Source organism: Phoxinus phoxinus (assembly GCF_949152265.1).
Source record: "Phoxinus phoxinus genome assembly, chromosome: 2".
Lineage (NCBI taxonomy): Eukaryota > Metazoa > Chordata > Actinopteri > Cypriniformes > Leuciscidae > Phoxinus > Phoxinus phoxinus.
This window is the reverse complement of record NC_136877.1, coordinates 20,680,947-20,700,265: the sequence shown is the minus strand read 5'-3', so window position 1 is coordinate 20,700,265 and position 19,319 is coordinate 20,680,947. Positions and strand designations below refer to the sequence as shown.

The following is a 19,319-nucleotide window of genomic DNA, read 5'->3' as shown; positions in this document are numbered from 1 at the left end:
CTAAAACTATTATGACCAGCGGTCATTTCGGTTGCTGCAGAACCTGCACTTGTTTGGCAAAACTAGTGGTACTCGGTGAAACAGCGACTTTGTGAACGCCAGCATATGTCATCAGGATCTTACTTACAATTAACTGAATGTCTGACACATTTTGGGGTGGGAAAATGATACATAATACTGTTGGTACACAAACAATCAAGGAATTATGTTTATACAAGTTTACACAAGTTACACAAGTTTAAACTTGTGTTTTGGGTACATAAGCTAAGAAAATAGCCAAAGCAAACTAACAGTTGGCCATTTCATAAAAAAAAGAAAGAAAAAAAAGAATTTAAATTTACATCAGCAGCCTTTTATGCTATTGGTTCATGAATAACATAAATGACAAACTCATTTATCACAGGTATATTAACTGCTGGACATTGCTGGTAGACAAATTAAAGTGTTTTGAGTTTACAAGACCAAAAGCACCCATAGTTGAAGAAACACTCTAATACTCCTAAGGATCCGTATCCGCGTGGGAATACGGTGGAGTCCTCATTCGAGTGTCACAGAATGGGACTGTAAAATATTCTTTTTTTTTCTTTCTTTTTTTTATCCATTCAGTCATATATTCAAAAAACATTCACATGTTTATCCTCACAAATGTGTGTGCAGGAATGAGGCAGCACACAACAACACTGACCATCTCACAAGGTCTGAGGGACCCGTCTGCCCCGCAAGCAGTCAAGAAGGTACACCATGCTTCACTTTATTCCAGTTTTAGTGGTTTATATCTTTTGTTCTGACTCATGATTGAGTCATTGAGCCATTTTTTACCCTGTTAAAATAAATGGGATTTCAAATATGCTCTGGGAAAGAGACAAAGCCAGTACAGCAGTCTCTCAATGGAATTTGTTCTTATCTCCGTATGCATGTATGTGGAGAAGCCTAGTTTGCCAAACCTACAGAAACTTGCTTTTGTGTGTGCCTTTGAAACCACCTTTGGCTTTGAAATGTTCCATTGGGTTCTCATTCTGAACATGTCACAGTGTTTGTAATTGTAGCAGGAAAGGTACTTTTAGTGTCCTAAAGGAATAGTTTGGAAATTGTTTGCAGGAGAGTGTGTGTGTGTGTGTGTAGTTGAGAATTGGAAGTTACACTGAAGTCAGAAACCAGACTTGGCTGTAAAAGTAGTATAATAATGCCTGTATATCTACAACATCTACAACTTAATTCTGTTCTCACTCTCTGGAGACTAAAATGTAATGGAAAGGTAGATGAAGTTTTAGAGAAAGTTTAAAGCACTCAAACAAAAAAAGTGTAGACTGTGAACAAGGGAATTAGTTTGCAGCAGAGAAGAACTAGAAACCAAGGTTTAATCAATGGTTTAAGAATGTTTTGGCACCTTCAAATTAAGGATGACACCATAGAAGGGGGCAAAAAAGGACTGTGCTATCCCACGTTAATTTACAAAATGCTCTCTGAGCAATTTACACAATTTTCCTGAAACAGGTTCTTGTAGAAGACAGATAAAAGAGGGCAGAGAGGAAGGAAAAGAGAGCGAGCGTATCATCTGTAGTTAGAAGGTCAACTCTTGATAATGATAAACGATGACACTGATCTAAAATGACACCTCAGCTACTGGGTTAAAATGTGATACAATACAGTACAGTTCTATCATAGATAACATAGCGGCGTCTAGATCAAACCGCCTACAGTAGGGTCTTATCTTGCGGGGGGCCCTGTCTATTAGCTATATATCTATGTGTGTGTCCGTCCGGAGGGAACAGTCTGGAATCCATGCTGCCCCTTACTGTCTCCGCAGAGATATGGTGGTCATTTGTCACCTTGACAACCAGTCACCCAAGCTGCTCCCTTTTTTGGTACATTTTCCAAGCTGGCTGCACTAAAGGACAATGTGTGGGATCTCATTTTATGCTTGTTCTTTTCTTTCTCATACCTCGTTCTTTCTCCTTTGCCCTCTTCACAGACTCATACCACAAAAACCACAACCTGTTTGTCATAATGACCTTTTTCCTGTTGTGTTAATTTCAGCATCTGTTCAAAGGACCTTGTCCCCCATTGACCCGTATGGAGAGCTTTTTCTGTACAATTCAACAGAAAATGAACTGGTAAGTGAATACAAAAAATACCTGTCCTGGAATTGTTTGTGATCAAATGAATGACATATCAGTGGTTGTTATGTGTGTGTATAAGTGTGGTTGTGCACATGATCTAATGAGCTCACATGTAGTGCATATTCCTATTCTTAACACCTCTTCCTTATGAGTTACAGTTTTTAGTATCTTTTCACACCTGGCTATTTTGGAGAATTTGTTTTCAAAACCTGGCACGTTTTCTACCTTAGTTGTTTGTTTAGGCATATGTGAATTATGGCAGTCACTCTCGGATTCACACCGAAATAATCAGTATGATGTCGAGTGAACGGTGTGGTCTCGGCCTGATTGAAAACAAACTCTTGATTGGTTTGGTTGTGATGATAAAGCAATCCGACCTAAAGGACCAAGCAACCAAACTGTATCATTCATAATGGAAAATGTTAGGTTAAAGGATAATTCCGGTATTTAACACCTTGAGTCTATATTGTAGTTTGTTTTGGATGAACAAGAGTGGTGGACAACATTTTTTTGACAATGGTTCCTCTCTCGAGTTTTTGACTATAAAAGAATTGGCCATGGACCCATTTAACATTGGAGTCAATGGGCATGTCCGAAAATGTTATTAAAACAACCTTTAACATTAGTTTTCAAAACTGTGCAACTCACCGACTGATTAGTGATGTTATTGATGTTCCAGAAACAAAAAGTGTTGCGAAATACAGTTTCTGTCGTGTTTTATTCGTCATTTTGTAAAATCCCATTGAATTCTGTTGAAGGACTGAGTGCTCGTTAATATAAATGCGCTACCAGAAACGGAAAGGGGGCGGTTTACATTTGGTCGATGTAGTCTTTTTGCTCGCTTCCGTTTCTCATAAGGCTAGCGAGCAGAGCAACTGTGCTCCGGGAGAGTAAGCGAAATAAACAAACAAAACCTTGAAAATATTGAAAGACGTGACCACTGACCAGTGTAATATGAAGTTGAACTCGACTGTGACCGTGAGTGTCCCGCGAGACATAAACATCGGTTATCGCCATCAAGTGGTCGGGAGTGTGCTAACGCTTCAGATTCAAATATTGAGCGGAAGTTACACGGTTGTGAAGTGTCTGAAAAAATAGTTCCACTATAGCAAAATAAACGGATTGGAATCATATATTGCGACGATATATTGTTTATAATCATCAACGAACACCACTAACCACTCGGTGAGTTTAACAGTTTTGTAAACAAACATTATTGGCTGTTTTAATGAAATTTTCGGACATGCCCATTGACTCCAATGTTAAATGGGTCCATGGCCAATTCTATTATAGTCAAAAACTCGAGAGAGGAACCATTGTCAAAAAAATGTTGTCCACCACTCTTGTTCATCCAAAACAAACTACAATATAGACTCAAGGTGTTAAATACCGGAATTATCCTTTAAAAGTAGCATTGTTTAATTGTATTTGAGAGCACATTACTTATTGCAGTTGAAAACCAAAAAGCATCTCTTCATCTTGAAATGTCAATGCTCTACGAAACAGGTGCATTTTCCCACTCTTACTGATACATTTTATATATGTAACATTTTGGTATGCTTCAAAATGTTTCCCTGTGAAAGCTATACAAACAATGGAGAAAACACAACGTAACAATTTAAGTCTCTATTTTGGTCTATCGGTCTGGACATGCCCCAAGACATGCCTAAAAAGGGTGAATGGTATTTTAAAACATAATTTCGAAAATAGGCTTGCTTTTACTTCTAGTTCATAGAAGTGCATTATAGAGTTTCATCTTGCTTGTATTTGTTTTTCAGGATTTGGGCAAAGATGTAATGTCCAATCAAGGAGTAAAAGAGAACCCGGAAGAGCAGACGTTGAGGTAAATAATGTGGTGAACTTCAGTGTCTTTTAGCTTGGACTTTAATAACCTAATTCTCAAATAATAATAAACTTTTATGTGAAGTCCTCATATTCTTGCTGGTTTCTGTGATTTTAACTGTTTTTTTAACTATTGTAAATGCTCTATTTTTGGCATTTGGTTTCTGGCATTGTTTTGTCTTTGGTTTGTAGCAGGTGTAATGGCCAATTGGCATTAGCCCTTTGGGTGTAAATACATTTTCAGTAATTAATTAATTATCAATTATTCTTTGCATATCCTCATCAAAACTGTCTATTCTTAAAGGGATAGTTCACACAATAATGAAAATTCACTCACCTTCATGTTGTTCCAAACTTGTATGACCTGTATGTTTGGAAGAAGGTTGTTAACCAAAACTGTTTGGTTATCATTGACTTCTATTGTATAAAATATGTCAAACATGTCAAAATAAACATTTCTCAAAATATCTTCTTTTTTGTTCAAAAAGAAAGTCGGTCATACAGTACAGGTTTGGAACGACATAAGGGTGTCAATGAGATAATTTAAAAAAATTTGGGGGGTAAACTATCCCTCAGGAACTAAATATGGTCATCATTTAAAACAAAAGCAATGAATGAAAAGTCTTCTTTTTTAATGGAAATTAAATGAAGCTACTTGTTTTTATTTAGCCTTACTCTTGTACCAACTTAACAAATGTATTCTCATTCTTATTTTTTTTTTTTAGAAACAAGCAGACACGAACCAAAGAAAAAGCACACAATAACAAGCAAGACCTTTCCAAGCAACATGTTGACAATGATGATGGTTACTCCATTGTCCAAGCGTCCACACTTAGTCAGCGATTGGCTAATGAAAGCTCTTCTAATCATCCTACACCTCCGGCTCTTCTCTTGAGCACCGGACCATCAGCTGTGGCCCAGCCACAAACAGTTGTGAATGACTTATACAGTATGGAACTGGATGATTTACCCCCTCAAATAGAAGTTTCCATTTCTCCCTACGCCTGCTTCTATGGGACCTGTAACTCTGCAGCCAAAGCAGGCTGGCTGGACAAACTCTCCCCTCAAGGGTAAGGACCATACCGGCCTCTGTTTGATGCTTTGCAGTCTTTGTTTAAACTTTTCTTTTAAGATTATTCTTGAGAATGCTGTCAGTCGAGTACTAAAACGCATATCAAAGTTATCAATGTTAAGTAATAATCACACACAAGTGTCGTTCTAACTCCATATGGTGTTATTTCTTCTGTGGAACTCAAAATATGCACTTCACGCAGCTTTTTACCATACAGTGCATAGAGACCATATGACCATAAAAGACTCATGCATCACATTTCAAGTCCTCTAAAGCCGCACAACAGCGGGAAGCTGTACTCTACACCGCGGTGAGCTGACTGTTAAGTGCCCAATGTTCTGCAATGTTCTGAAGCTGTTTTGAATCCACTATAGAGTCCCATAACACAACACACATTTTGCATTTAACAGAACTGATTACTAATTGATCCAATTATAAGTGCAGCAGTGTGTTCCCTTGACCACATGACCTGCTGCTTCATTTGTTCAAATTCAAAGAATCAAATTATGTTGAATTGTTTATATCTTGATCAACTTGACATCACATGTTGAGTCAATTGGCTCTTAATCATTGTGGACTGTAATTGCAAAGTGGCCTCATTCTGTTGGCTTCCTAAAATGAATGAAACATTTTCATTAATGTACATGATCTCTCTCAGATGAAGGCACCAAAGCAGTTTCTGTTTCAGATTAACTCTTTTCCATTTGAATGTTACAAGACCAAACCACCTCCTTGTTCAAAAATCGGGGACAATAAGCATTTTAAAATAATAAATAAATAAATAAATATATGTATAACTTTTACATTTATTAGAAATTTTCAAACAACTGTCAATAAGAAGTTTCTTTGGCACCAAATCATCCTATTAGAATGATTTCTGAAGGATCATGTGACTGAAGACTGGAGTAATGATGTTAAACATTTTTTTTACTGTATTTTAGATTAAATAAATACAGATAAAGAATTATTTCAAAAGCATCAAAAAATCTGAAATTTTGAGAAGGAAAATATCTTTGAAAACAAGTGTACAATGCTTTAGCAAAGACAGGGCTAAAGTTATAACACATTTCACACTTTATTTTGGTATTAGCTTTTACACGTTAAACCCACTGGTAAAAACAGCCTTCCTGTTTAGGGTTTTTCTCTTCCTCTTCACACGACTACTAGTTGACGCACCACAATGCCAGTTGAGTGGTTCAACTGGCCAAAATTATTGATTAGGTCCTGATGAACCCTCAATGATAGTAATTTTAATCTTGTATCATGACTAATGTTGTGAATCACCCATCACTTTAGTTTTGACTTTTGTCAACATGACACTTCATTTTGTGCTTGTAGGAATCGCGTCTTTCAGAGAAGATGGGTGAAGCTTGAAGGAGGAAATCTCACTTACTACAACAGCGATAAGGTGATACACCAATATTCACTAATTCTCACACACGCACACCAGGGCTCTGCCATGTCATGTTCTTGTTGCAGTTTGAGTGGGGAGCGCTGTGACAAGTCTAGAAGACTGGTGTCAGTTTTAAGCTCAACATGTACAATCAGTTTAAAGGATCTCAGAATGTCCAAACTGCTGCAAATCCCTCTCTTAATTTCCACTTGCAGTGGGATAAAACTAAAACGATTCTCCATTGCTGTCGACTGTCACTCACTCTTTTTGTGGATATAGGTAGTATTATTACAGTAGGACACTGAATGCAGGAACGAGGTGATATCATCAGTGTGAAACAGTGGGGGTAGAGGACACTTTAATAGAAATGGAGGAGGGTGCTTTGGGTGTACCATGCTCTTGTCTATAACCTAATCTAAATAAGATCATCAGCCACACACACATTTTATAGGATATACTCCGACGAGCCAAAACATTATGACCACCTGCCTAATATGCTGTTGGTCCTCCGCATGCTGCCGAAACAATGCCGACCCGCAAAGGCATGGACTCCCGAAGGTGTCCTGTGGTATCTGGCATTAAGACGTTAGCAGCAGATCCTTCAAATCCTCTAGGTTGCGAGGTGGAGCTGCCATTGATCGAACTTGTTGGTCCAGCACATCCCACAAATTGTATGCAAACATGTAAATTGCACGTGACATAAGGCAGTTTTTACATTAACGTCTAAATCTAATTTTAGAAACTGTGGAAACTGTGGAGTGCACATAAAACTGTGGAGTGATAAATTAAATAATTACTTTTTTTTTTTAAATTGATCAATTCAAAAGAACACAATTTATTTGAAATATAAATATTATCTACATATATATATATATATATATATATATATATATATATATATATATATATATATATATATATATATATATATATATATATATATATATAGGTATGTGTGTGTGTGTGTATATATATATCTCATATGCCATATGCCCCCATATGCCAGCAAACCAATGAGAACGCGGGACAATGATGACGATCTATAACAGATATATAAATGACTAAGAGTTACATATGTATTACTAACATTTTATCATGTAAGCTTTATGGTACACTTCAAACAAAGGAATTTATAGTATTTTTTTATAGTGTTAATACTAATCAGCGAGTCTATAAATGGCTTGGGAATGCAGAGTATTCACAGCTTATATGGGCCGAACGCCACTGAGCTATATATATATATATATATATATATATATATATATATATATATATATATATATATACAGTGTGTGTTTGTATGTAAATAGTATGATGCCATCTTAACTAGAATAGTGTGAGTGATGGCATAGTATGATGCCTTTTTCAGTCTTAACTAGAATAGTGTGAGTGATGGCAAAACAAAACCTGCAGCCTCGTGGCTATTCTATAGTGTTGCAAGTGGTTTCCAGAACATGGATAAGTTGGTCCTCTGAGCGTTTTTTTAGTGCGTTTATGTTTGGATGCTGGATGGTTGCTTCCTTCTATGTATTAATAATTGAGGAAAAGTGACAAGTTTTCTTAAAAAGTATCACTAATCAAGAAAACTTAAGGAAAGTTTGAAAGAAATTGTCCTCCAACTGATTGTCCTCAGCAGACACATTCTCTCCTTAGTCTCTCTTCTCTGATTGAAATGGTTAATCTCAATCACTGCTCACTTCTTGACATCACATAATGATGTCATCAATCAGAGACCTCCTTAAGCGTGGGAGAGAGGCGAGCACCACACTCCCACTGGTTTCCTGTAGGACCCTTGGGGACGGAGCAGCATGGTCTCCCCGCAAACTTACCTGATGTTTCATCAACCTTGCGACCAGGTCTGCGACGTCAGGGGATCCAAGTAACACTTTCACAGTGTTTTGGCATTTATGTGTGAGTGAAAGAGGTTTAGAGTGTCACCTGTCAGTTGGCAGGGTGTGTGGAGATGTTTGGGTTGAGTACAACTGTGTAGAAAATCCAGAAAAGCTCAAAAGTCCTCTGGGAGTGCCTGTGGAAAGCTTTCTCACCACCCGCCCCTTTGTTTTTGATGGTTGTAGTCATCCAGTTTAGATGTGAGCTCAGATGTGAGCTTCCCATGACCTACAACTACACTACTGGTCAAAAGTTTGGAATACGTTTAAAAAAAGATTATATATATATATAGATATCATTTTTATTTGAATACATAAGTCTCTTATGCTCACCAAGACTGCATTTGATCAAAATACACACTAAAAACTGCAATGTTATAAAATGCTTTTACAATTTTAAAATCTAATTTATTAATTTGATGGTAAAGCAGACTTTTCAGCAGCAATTACATATTAAATTGAACAGTAAAGATTTGCAGTTTTCAGTTTCAAATAAATGTTTTTGTTTTCAAATTTCTATTCATCAAAGAATCCTGGAAAATGAATCCCACAAAAAAAGAGCAGCACAAACTTGAGGGCACAGTAATAATTGATAACACTTGAGCATCAAATCATATTATAATGATCTTTAAAGGATCATGTGACGCCAAAGAGTGGAGTAATGATGCTGAAAATTCAATTTTGCCATACCAGGAATAAATTCTGTTTTATAATATATTATATTAGAAAATTATTCTTTTAAATAGTAATAATATTTTACAATATTACTGTTTTTAGTGTATTTTTAATCAAATAAATGCAGCCTTGGTGCGCATAAGATGCTTCTTTCAGACACAACTTCTTGAAATAAACTTAATTATTCCACATTTTTGACAGATAGTGTATGACAGCAGATCTTTTAGAATACTACATTCAGCTGTGTGCTTCTGGCTGGTGTTGGACAATGCAAAAAAAAAAAAATGCAAATGCATTTTGTTGATTTTTTTTTCTCTCTCTCCACACAATATATTTAAGTCAGTTTACACACTTTACTCACTTGCTTTAGCGCCCCTCTGCCAGGTGGTGTCCCCATGGCTCCACTGCAGAACTAACCCAGCACCAGTGAAAACAAAAGCTACTGGCATTACAGCACTCTCCGGCTCTCTGATCAAATGCAGACTTCATCAGTCAGCCTCTTCAACTCTATTGCATATTCAGATGTATATGTTCTTGATCATCAAAGTGCATGTATAGAACATCCTGCTGTGAGCACGACATGCCATCACAGATGTGCACAAACTGTACGAGTACATCCTGCTGCTATAAACTTTTTATTGTCTTTGTGTGTGTTTTCGTATAAGCGCACACCTACTTAAACCGTCTCTAAACTCTTAATGGATGCGCTTGCGTTTGCACATGTACTCTTTAAGCCCCCTTCATCATGCCGACCCTGAAAATTGTAATTATAATGAATAATTAATGCCAGCTTAGAGAGCGCCTCATTATTGCCACTTAGCTTCCTATAAACATGCACACCTCTTCACTTTTATCCCCCTTTACTCTCTTCCGCTGCTGTCCAGATTTTAGACCGAGGAAGTCTCATTAAAATGCCAGGGAGTTCACGGCCATAACATGGCTGCGGAGGGAAGGATGCAAAATTGGAAAGAAAGAGCGAGTGAGGAGCGAGATCCCGGAGAGGGGTGATGGCTGCCCCCTACCATAATTAGGGTTAGCTGCGCCCATCGTTGTTAACATGCTGCCTTAATTTGAGAAGACGGTGCTCTCTTTGACCCCTACTTTCTCTCTCTCTCTTTCTCGCTCGCAATCTCACGCTCCCTCTGCTTTGTGAGCTTCTCTTCCTTGATCCCTTGGTTCTTCACTCATTCTCTCTCGATCAAGCAATCCCCAAGCTATCATATCCCTCTCTCTTTCTCATCCTCTCTTGTTTTTTCCCGCTTTCTCTGCCTCATTCGTTCTCTTCCTGTCTTTCTTTGGCATTACCTCTTCCATTTGCGCTAGCCGAGGAGGGGGTCCCTCACTAAATCTTCTCTTCTATTTCTGGATGGACGAGTTCTAGAAATAGTGCAAGGTCATCATAATAATTAACAGCCAACTGAAATGGACAAATTAATCTTTAATTTTTTCTCCTGTCTCATTCTCTTCTCTTGCCTTTTTTCTCTGTCTGTGGAGCTCACTCTAACTCTGTTCCTAAACACAGTGAACTACACTACTTCCTACAGTCTACGTAGGCAGCAATCTTCTGAAGCATTCGAATGGAAATGGAACCTTCATACGCAAATGTTTTGGAACGACCGACATATTGTAGGCAGCAACTCGACTAAACTGATTTCAATAAGGGCAAACAACATTACAATTAATCATGAATGTTCATAGTACTCTCAAATTCTGGTCAAAAATTTTTTTTCATTATTTTTTTTATACTTCTCAGTATTTAATGAATAATATATTTACAGTATTATTTTATATTGTGTATATAGTACCGTTTAAAAGTTTGGGATCATTACGATTATTTAAAGAAATTAATACTTTTATTCAGCGAGCATGCATTAATTTGATCAAAAGACATTCAAACACTTTTTTTAAATCTAGCCTTAGTGAGCATAAAGAGACTTCTTTCAAAATAATTTTTTACCAAACCCAGATATCAACGGTAGTACCTTGAATAATTTTTTCCCACTGAGCTCATCACAGTGCATACTGGTATTGCCACCTTCACATAAAGATTTATGCAACGCTACATTAGTATTCGGCTAAAACAAGGTGGCTCAATGAAGATGTCTACCTTTTAGAACAGACTTGTCACCTATGTTGCCCAAAATGTTACCTGCGTAGGCAGCTCACTGGGTTTTGAAACGGCTCTTGTCTCCCTCTCATTCTCTCACTTCATTTTCAGTTCTCCACAGCATTTGCCCTTTTCTATCCATCACAGTCTGCTGTTTTAGAGCGGCTGGAGTGCTGTGTATGAGTTCTGTAGACTAAAGGAGGTCTCACAGAGCTCTATTGCTGCTTTGGAGGCTTATGTTGGTTTGAAGCACACAGAGAGACCAAACACTCCTTTCTCTAAACAACTAGCTCTGTTTCCCTCATCTCTTCCCACAAAACATCAGACTATAAATACTGGAGTGCCAAGCCTGTTAGCTGGGGACTGGTATTAGGAATCAGGCCTGCTTGAGTGTGTGCTTGACTCAATCCATCTTTTCTTTTTCTTTTTCTTTTATTTTACAGAAAGCAGATGCATTATGGCTGGATTGAGCTTTCTGTTGGAAACAATGTATGAAAGTACCAGCCAAAAGTGTTGATACATGATGGTTCTCCTACATTATTATTATTATTATCATTCATTTGCATCACATTTTAGAATATTAGTGAAATCGTCAATTATAAAATAACAAAAATTTAAGTATGGGAATACTGTGTACATTATATAGTATACACCATACACAATCTTCTTTAAGCAGAAGGGCTTTTCTTCACTATTATCCAGTGCATCCAAACAGGTTTTTTGTTTCTTTAGTTTCATTTTTGGTTTATCTCTGGGGTTTGTTTTTGTTTATTTTGGTATGGTTTGTTTTCATTTGTTCGATAATCCTTTACATAAGTTTTTAAGATTGTGAGAGACAAACAGTCAGTCAAGTGCGGCCAATTTTTTGACTAGTGGTTTGTCTGTCCATACACACTTTGTGCTATGAATAATGTTTCTGTCTCCCTCATTCTTTGCAGGAGATGTACTCGAAGGGCCTGATTCCTATTTCAGCAGTTAAAAAAGTTCGAGCTCTGGGTGAAAATAAGTTTGAGGTGGTCACCTCTGTAAGAACCTTTGTGTTTCGGGCAGAGAAAGAAGGTGAGCCTCTTTGCTTTTCTGTCTATATCACGTTTCGACCTCCTTTCACTAATCCTTTTTAAACCAATTCACTTCCACTCTCTATCTTTTATCATCTTTCACATATATTTTTATCGTCTTACCATCTCTGCTATAAGATAAGATGCTCTGAGTAGATCTTTCACAGCTCACCCAATGAGAGCGAGAGAGAGAGAGAGATACGCCAGACTAAAGGAGAAGCTGAAACAACCGAGACAATGATGATAGCTTTAGATTTAATATGTACAGTAAACACCCTGTTGGTGCATATTGTTGCCACACCATTGCCTGCATATTTTATGTGATATTTTCTTAATAATCAGACGAGGCCTGGTTGCGCTGTGTTAGTTGTGTGTTAAAATACGCGGTTACGGTAATGGACATGACATTTCCAAAATACGCTTGAAGCGATTGACCATTCACAACACACTGGTCCATCCGATCAATCGGCGCTCATTGGGCTTTTCGGATGAAGGGGCTTCATTGAGACCAGAACTAAATGGAGCGTTTCTTACAGATTATGTGAAAAATATTGTATTTTTGGAACATTCACGAATGAAAACCTGTTCTAGACCCCAAAAACATAATTACTTATAATATTGCCTCTTTAAAGGAATTTTCTCCTACGGCGGCCTCAAAATGTATTTGACCTCTTAAACTGCACTTAAATCTGTATGTCATTGCATTTAATTTGATATTTTGTTTCTAATCCAATGAAGCTCAAACATTTTTGAGTGTTACATACATCTCCAAATACTTTCTGTGGACACTGAATATCTGTAATCTATGATTTGTCATTATTTGTAAATGGAGCAACTTGACTTTCTCAAGGCCATTCAGACTGGTGAGATTATTTAACTTTTTCAGACACCTTGCAGTAAAAACAACAGTGAAAGGGTGAGGGGTTCACCATGAGCCAATCAATTACCATGTTATTGACATGGCCTTTTGGTTTCCGCATCACAATTACTGTGGTAAATCTGTGGCTAATAGCACTGCTGTGTGCCATAGTGTCCTAGAATATCAACAAATAATGGTCTCCTCAGTACCTCCATTCTCCCCAGCTCTTGTGTAATGACCTCTGACCCATTGTAAGTGAATTACTTCTGAGGGAAGTCAGTTTAGGCAGGCATTTAACTGTACTCTCCACCATAAGAAGAATTCAGAGACAGAGAGAGCACTGGTCCGATCTGCTCATGCATCTTTAAACAGCTTTATAGCAGTCTGAAAGAGTCATCAATCTTAAGATAAACACAAGAGAGGAGGAGAGAGAGAATGAGTGAGTGAATGAAAGAGCTGGAAGTGGGTGGTCACGGGATGAGCACAAAAGATAAGAATGAGAATTAGTGTTCGAGATCGAGCAGCACATTGGGAATCATTTAGATGCACAAGAGTGTGTGTATGAGTGAGAAAACTCTTTCACTCTTTCTGGGGCAGTCTTCAACTGTGCAGGTCTCTTTTTTTCCAGAGAGAGTGTAATATTTTGTGAATAACAATGTTTTCATGGAGAAAGGGAAAGAATATATTTCACAGCCACCAATTTTCGAGGTTTCAGACTATTGGTAACCACAAAGTGCAGTTTTTAACATTCTGTGAGGTTGTATTGAAGCCATGGTCATTAACAGTGATAATTGGGGCTGTACAATTAAACAATTTGTTTTATTAGGAAAGTCTATATAATGTGCAATCTTTTCTCATGGCAACATGTGAGTTTTCAGTTCTCCTGGCTAGTTGTTTTGATCCATTTATCTGAAACCAAAGCTACTTTTCCACCATTGGGCCGAACAGTTCTTACAACAGTAAGGAACGGTTTGTTATATTTCCACTTGGTTCGGTAGATCGGTACCGTGCTGGTAGATTGCATGTAGTGACGTCGCCACTCAGGATTGGTCACTTGTCTGTTGCTCGGCTACCAGTTTCTCTGTAGCTGGCAGAGCGCTATTTGAGCGAATAAACACACGTTAATAATAAAATTAACAGAAAAATCTGATAATCCTCCATAATGCAGTTGCTATTTACATCTCATTCCATCTGTAAAATCTTGCGTTGCCAAGGCAATGATTGACGCATTTGTATTACATTCCAAAGAGCTCTGTTATCAGCTCCACGTTGGAAAATTAAATCATATCCGTACCTGCTGGGCCGGATCAGCACTGAATGGAGCAGTTAAGCAACGAGAACGGTTTGGCCCAACTGTTGAAAAGCGACTTAAATGATTTCGGACACACTTTAGATTAGGGTCCAATTCTCACTATTAACTAACTATTATCTATGACATTTGCCTCAATAAAGTCCTAATTACTGCTTATTAATAGTATGGGGTAGGATTAAGGGATGAAGAATATGGTCATGTAGAATAAATCATTAATATGTGCTTATAAGTACTAATAAACAGCTAATTATAGTAATATGCATGCTAATCACGATTTCTACTCCACTTTAAAAAAAAGTAAGGCTCTTTAAGATTTATTTAATGTTTTTAAGGTTGCATTTATTTGATTTTAATTACAGGAATGTTGTGAAATATTATTAAAATTTTATAAATGTAAAATTATAAATGTCTTTACTGTCAATTTTAACCAATTTAATGCATCCTTTCTGAATAAAAATATTTACTTCTTACTGACCCCATGTTGGGACCATGCTAACCATCCAAACTTTGACCAATGGATTAAATGATATTCATAAATCAAACCCAGGTGGAATGTTTAACAAAAGTGACGTTTTCTGCACTCTCATAGTCTCTCTCTCTCTCTCTCTCTCTCTCTCTGTCTCTCTGTCTCTCTGTCTCTCTGTCTCTCTGTCTCTCTGTCTCTCTGTCTCTCTGTCTCTCTGTCTGTCTCTGGATGTGGCAGGTGCTGTAGACCTGCAGAGGATAAGAGTATCCAGCTGTTAATGTTTTTTGGCTAGCGTGTGTGCTTGCAACGAATTTGTGCAAGCCCCTGTAGCCCTATTTAAACAGCACAAGAGAACCCTCTCAGGCTTCCTTCCTCCATCTCACACGCACTCACACAAACAGAGGCAGACGCAATACAATGAGACACAGGGGCTTTTGCATACCTGCTTTGTTTGCAGATTTAAAAGTTTATAAAGCATAACAATAATATTAGACACTTTTTCCTTCCCTTTTATTCCCGTGGCACAGCATCTCCACACACACACACGCATGCATACCTGCGCGTTCACCAACATACATCAAACAGAATGCAGCGTTCCTCCACAGGCACGCACACCACTTCTTACCTCCCTCCATCTTCTGTCTTCCCTCTTAGGAGAACGTCAGGATTGGCTAGAGGTTCTCCAGTCTGCAGTGAGCTCCCAGTCCTCCATTTCCCGTCAGCCTCGCAAAAATAACACAAACAAGAGTGGCTACGTCGAGCTGCGCGGCCTCAAAGGAAGAGTCTACCTCAGCCTCATGGGAACCAGCTTCAGACTCAGTAAAACAGACCAGGTAGATCTATATATCTCTTGTTTTGTTAGGTTTTTTTTTTTTTGGGCATCCATCCATCCATCCATCCATCCAATGTGAATGACCCCATATGCTGAGAGCGTGTTTATTACAATGCACACGCAAGCCATGGCACCTCGCATGCATATGCATGTGATCTATACCCAATTGGTCTCAGTTTTAAATGAGATTAAGCAGAGAAGGTTATTCTGTGTGAATAGGCGGCACACACACTTTATCATCTCTGTTTGTCTTTCATTATTTTCCTTATTAGCACGAGCAAACATCTTTGTCTTCATTCTGCAAGGAAATTGTTTTTCGTCAGGCGATTTAGCATGCGGAAGGGGGAAAGAGAAAGAGAGCAGTGAAAATGGAAATTGATTGTATTGTTTTTGCATTAAATCCCCTCTGTGGCAACCACTCCGACAAGTGGTGAGATAAACGGGAGGGAGTGGAGGAAAAGATGGCATGGGGCAAAAGTAAAGGAGTGAGGGAAAAGAGGGAATGAAGGAGGAACTGGGCAGAGAGACAAGGACGGAGGGATAACAGAGGGAGGTGAAGACAGCAGTGACTGTTGAGGGATGAAGAAAACACAAAGGAACATCGAGATGGAGAGAAGGAGACCGAGAGAGGGAGGAAAAAGGTGCGGTGGTGGGTAGCTCGGTTCATGTTCAGTGAAGTGGAGTATTTAATTTAACAAGATGAACGAGCTGCCCAGGACGCTGGTTTTTTCCCCCCTTCCCGTCTTGGAGAGGATGAAGTGTGCTGCCCTTTTCTCCTCTGAGGTCAGGCCATGATGTTTCCCCAAGGTAATGAAAGCCAACCTAACAGGCAAGCCCAAATCACGTGATGCCACTACAGTTTAGTGCTACATCGATTTTTGATTTCCTTACTTAAACTATTTGCTCCAAAACAAAGAACACAAAAAGACGAAGCACATTGGTGCTGGAGTGGCACTTTGCGAGGTCTCTGATGGCTAACGTTTAAAGTTTAAAAGGACAATTAGAAGATGTCTGAGGAAATTCTAGAATTTCAGCCTGAGCTCCCATTGAGCCTGTGTGATATGGTGGTCTAAAATATGGTAACACTTTATTTTGATGGTCCCTTTTAAACATTAACTATAAGTAACTTTTTTTTAACAACATGTCAACTAACTCTCATTAGAGTATTATTAGACTGTCTGCTTAAAATCTGCAAAATCTTCATTGTGATGCTCTCCCAATACTGACTGTAACTATAACTTTTCAACCACGTCAACTTACTCTAACACTAACCCTACCAGTCTACTAATACTCTACGAACATTCTAATGAGAGTTAATTGACATGTAGGTGCAACGTTACTTAGTTAACAGAATGTGTTTAAGGGGCCTTCAAAATAAAGTGAAACCAAAAATATGGGTTACACTTTATCTCGATAGTCCACTTTAAACATTATACTAACTATAAGTAACTTTTCAACTACATATCAACTAACTCTCATTAGAGTATTAGTAGACTGTCAGTAGACTGTTATGGTTAGGTGTTAAGGTTCGGGTTGGGATAATAAGTTGACTTCTGGTTGCCAAGTTACTTATAGTCAGTAGAATGTCTGTTGGGGGACCAACAAAATAAAGTGTTAGCAGATATTAAGCAGACAACCTACTAATACTCTAATGGCAGTTAGTTGACATGGAGCTGCAAAGTTACTTATAGTTAGTAGAATGTCTAAATAAAGTGTTACCAAAATATGTTTTGTTGAAAAGTATGTTAGCTTAGGGGTTTACAATTTTCTGTTTTGCTCGTTTTAGAAGGTTTGTCATTATATGTTTATTAGAGATGCATTCATTTTGTCAGGTTTCAGGAAGGGATGAGGCGAGAAAGCAGATGCAGGGAACATTGGGCTCATTATTAAATAAAACAAAACAAACAAAAACTGCCCCGTAGGGGAAAAAGAGACCGGCAATGGGCAAGGCAGGGGCTGGACACGACAAGTCAGGTATGACAGGACACAGTAGATACATTTGACATGAACTGGCATAGGACTGAAAACACAAGGAGAATAAATAGGAATTATTAAGAATAAATTAAGGAGGTTAATGAGAGACGGCAGGTGGGGCAGATATATTCAGGTAACTAAAAGGGTGGGGTTTAAGGTGCATTCATGCCATTTCGTAATTATGTGATTTCAAGTTGCGTTCCCGTACATGTAGAGCTCGTATTGATAGGCTTGTATAACTTGCAGCGCTGCGCAGACTGATCGGCGGCTGACTTGAAGCAGCGCATGCCTAGAAACGCATAATTCCCAGTCCGAGATCGTGAACATCTCTGAATGTAACATCACATGCTGTCATCATGAGACTATGATAATTACAACATGGTGTGAATGCAGCATAAGATAATAGACGGGAGAGCACATGGCTCATAGAAAGAAACATGACAAGCCATGTGCTTACACCAAACATGACAAAAATAAGAGCACACGACCAGTGAACACAATCACAAGCTGCGTGTCCACACTAAACATGACAATATGAAATGCGACCAATAAAAAAACACAAGCCATATTCTAGACAGAACAAGACAACACAAGAATTCCTGGCCAATGAAAACATAAAGAATGCGCTCTACAAAACACACGGGATGAGAGCGCATGAGTGAATGAATGAACATTAACCCGTGCACTCACAACAAGAGACAAAACATGGAGCATGACTGCCTGAACCCCGACACTGAACCGAAACTGAACTAGACGAAGTGTCGGGATCTAAACACCATGCTCAGCACATACAACGTATCACGCGAATGAAAGCGCGCACGGCCCAAGCGAACTCGGAACTGCACGCTCGCAATGACAAGACAGTAGGAGTGTTAGGGCTCTGTCATTCGCATTTAATCTAATTTCATTTTACTGAAATGGAGAGTACGCTGTGGATGAAAGTTTACATTTTTCAACTGATTTCACATCTGTAATCAAATCATTTGTGCTATAAGCACCGAGGTGTCTGCTAGGTGACCAAAAAATAATATTTTTTAACAAAAAAAAAAAAGATTAAGAAGCGGTTCACACAGGCAATGTTCCGTCTGAGCTGTTTAAAAAAAAATAGTTTTTTATCTTTGGTCATTACATTGAGTCTTGCTGTTTTAGTGTTAACTATTCAGCTCTCGACACAAGTGCTGCAATTTTAATACACCGTATCAAGTTTAAAGTAGTTCAGCTTTGACAATAGCATCTCAAGAACCCTGTTATTTGTTCTGTTTTGTTATGCTGTTTTTAAACCAGGGCCATGCAACATTCAGAATGCGTGTACTGTCTGGAACAAAGAACAATTGGAGCACATACACGCATAATGGATTGACCAACAAACTGTCAATCTTTTTTTATTTATTTTTTATCTAGGGTGATAAAACTCTGTTCTGCCCAATGTAACCCCTGTAACTACATGCAATCCACTCTATTTGTGAAAAGTTTTAGAAACCTTCTTTTGGCCTTCTTTTTAGACCTCATCACATGTATCCTTGACAGAAAAGCAATGAGCTTAGTGGAAAAAAAATCTCTCCAACATAGACAAAGATGAAATGTCTCATACAAAATAAATATATGTCTTAACCAATTTTATCAATGCTTTTTCAGTATTTTAATCTAATCTAAATGTACTATTTAAATGCCAAACTCTCTGCAATCAGCTGCGGAGCTGTCAAATCTTCCGCATGGTTTG

General features: G+C 38.2%; 1 protein-coding gene across 2 annotated transcripts in view; it reads left to right on the top strand.

The window, feature by feature from the left end:
* The window catches only part of arap2 (ArfGAP with RhoGAP domain, ankyrin repeat and PH domain 2), a 97,344-nt gene that overhangs the window by 18,404 nt on the left and 59,621 nt on the right, over window positions 1–19,319 (top strand). For both annotated transcript variants that reach the window (XM_079604738.1, XM_079604739.1), the window contains exons 3-9: window positions 658–734; window positions 2,038–2,114; window positions 3,899–3,963; window positions 4,688–5,032; window positions 6,373–6,442; window positions 12,037–12,157; window positions 15,448–15,626. In XM_079604738.1, the coding sequence (XP_079460864.1) occupies window positions 658–734; window positions 2,038–2,114; window positions 3,899–3,963; window positions 4,688–5,032; window positions 6,373–6,442; window positions 12,037–12,157; window positions 15,448–15,626 (934 nt within the window). The remainder of the gene's footprint in view (window positions 1–657; window positions 735–2,037; window positions 2,115–3,898; window positions 3,964–4,687; window positions 5,033–6,372; window positions 6,443–12,036; window positions 12,158–15,447; window positions 15,627–19,319) is intronic.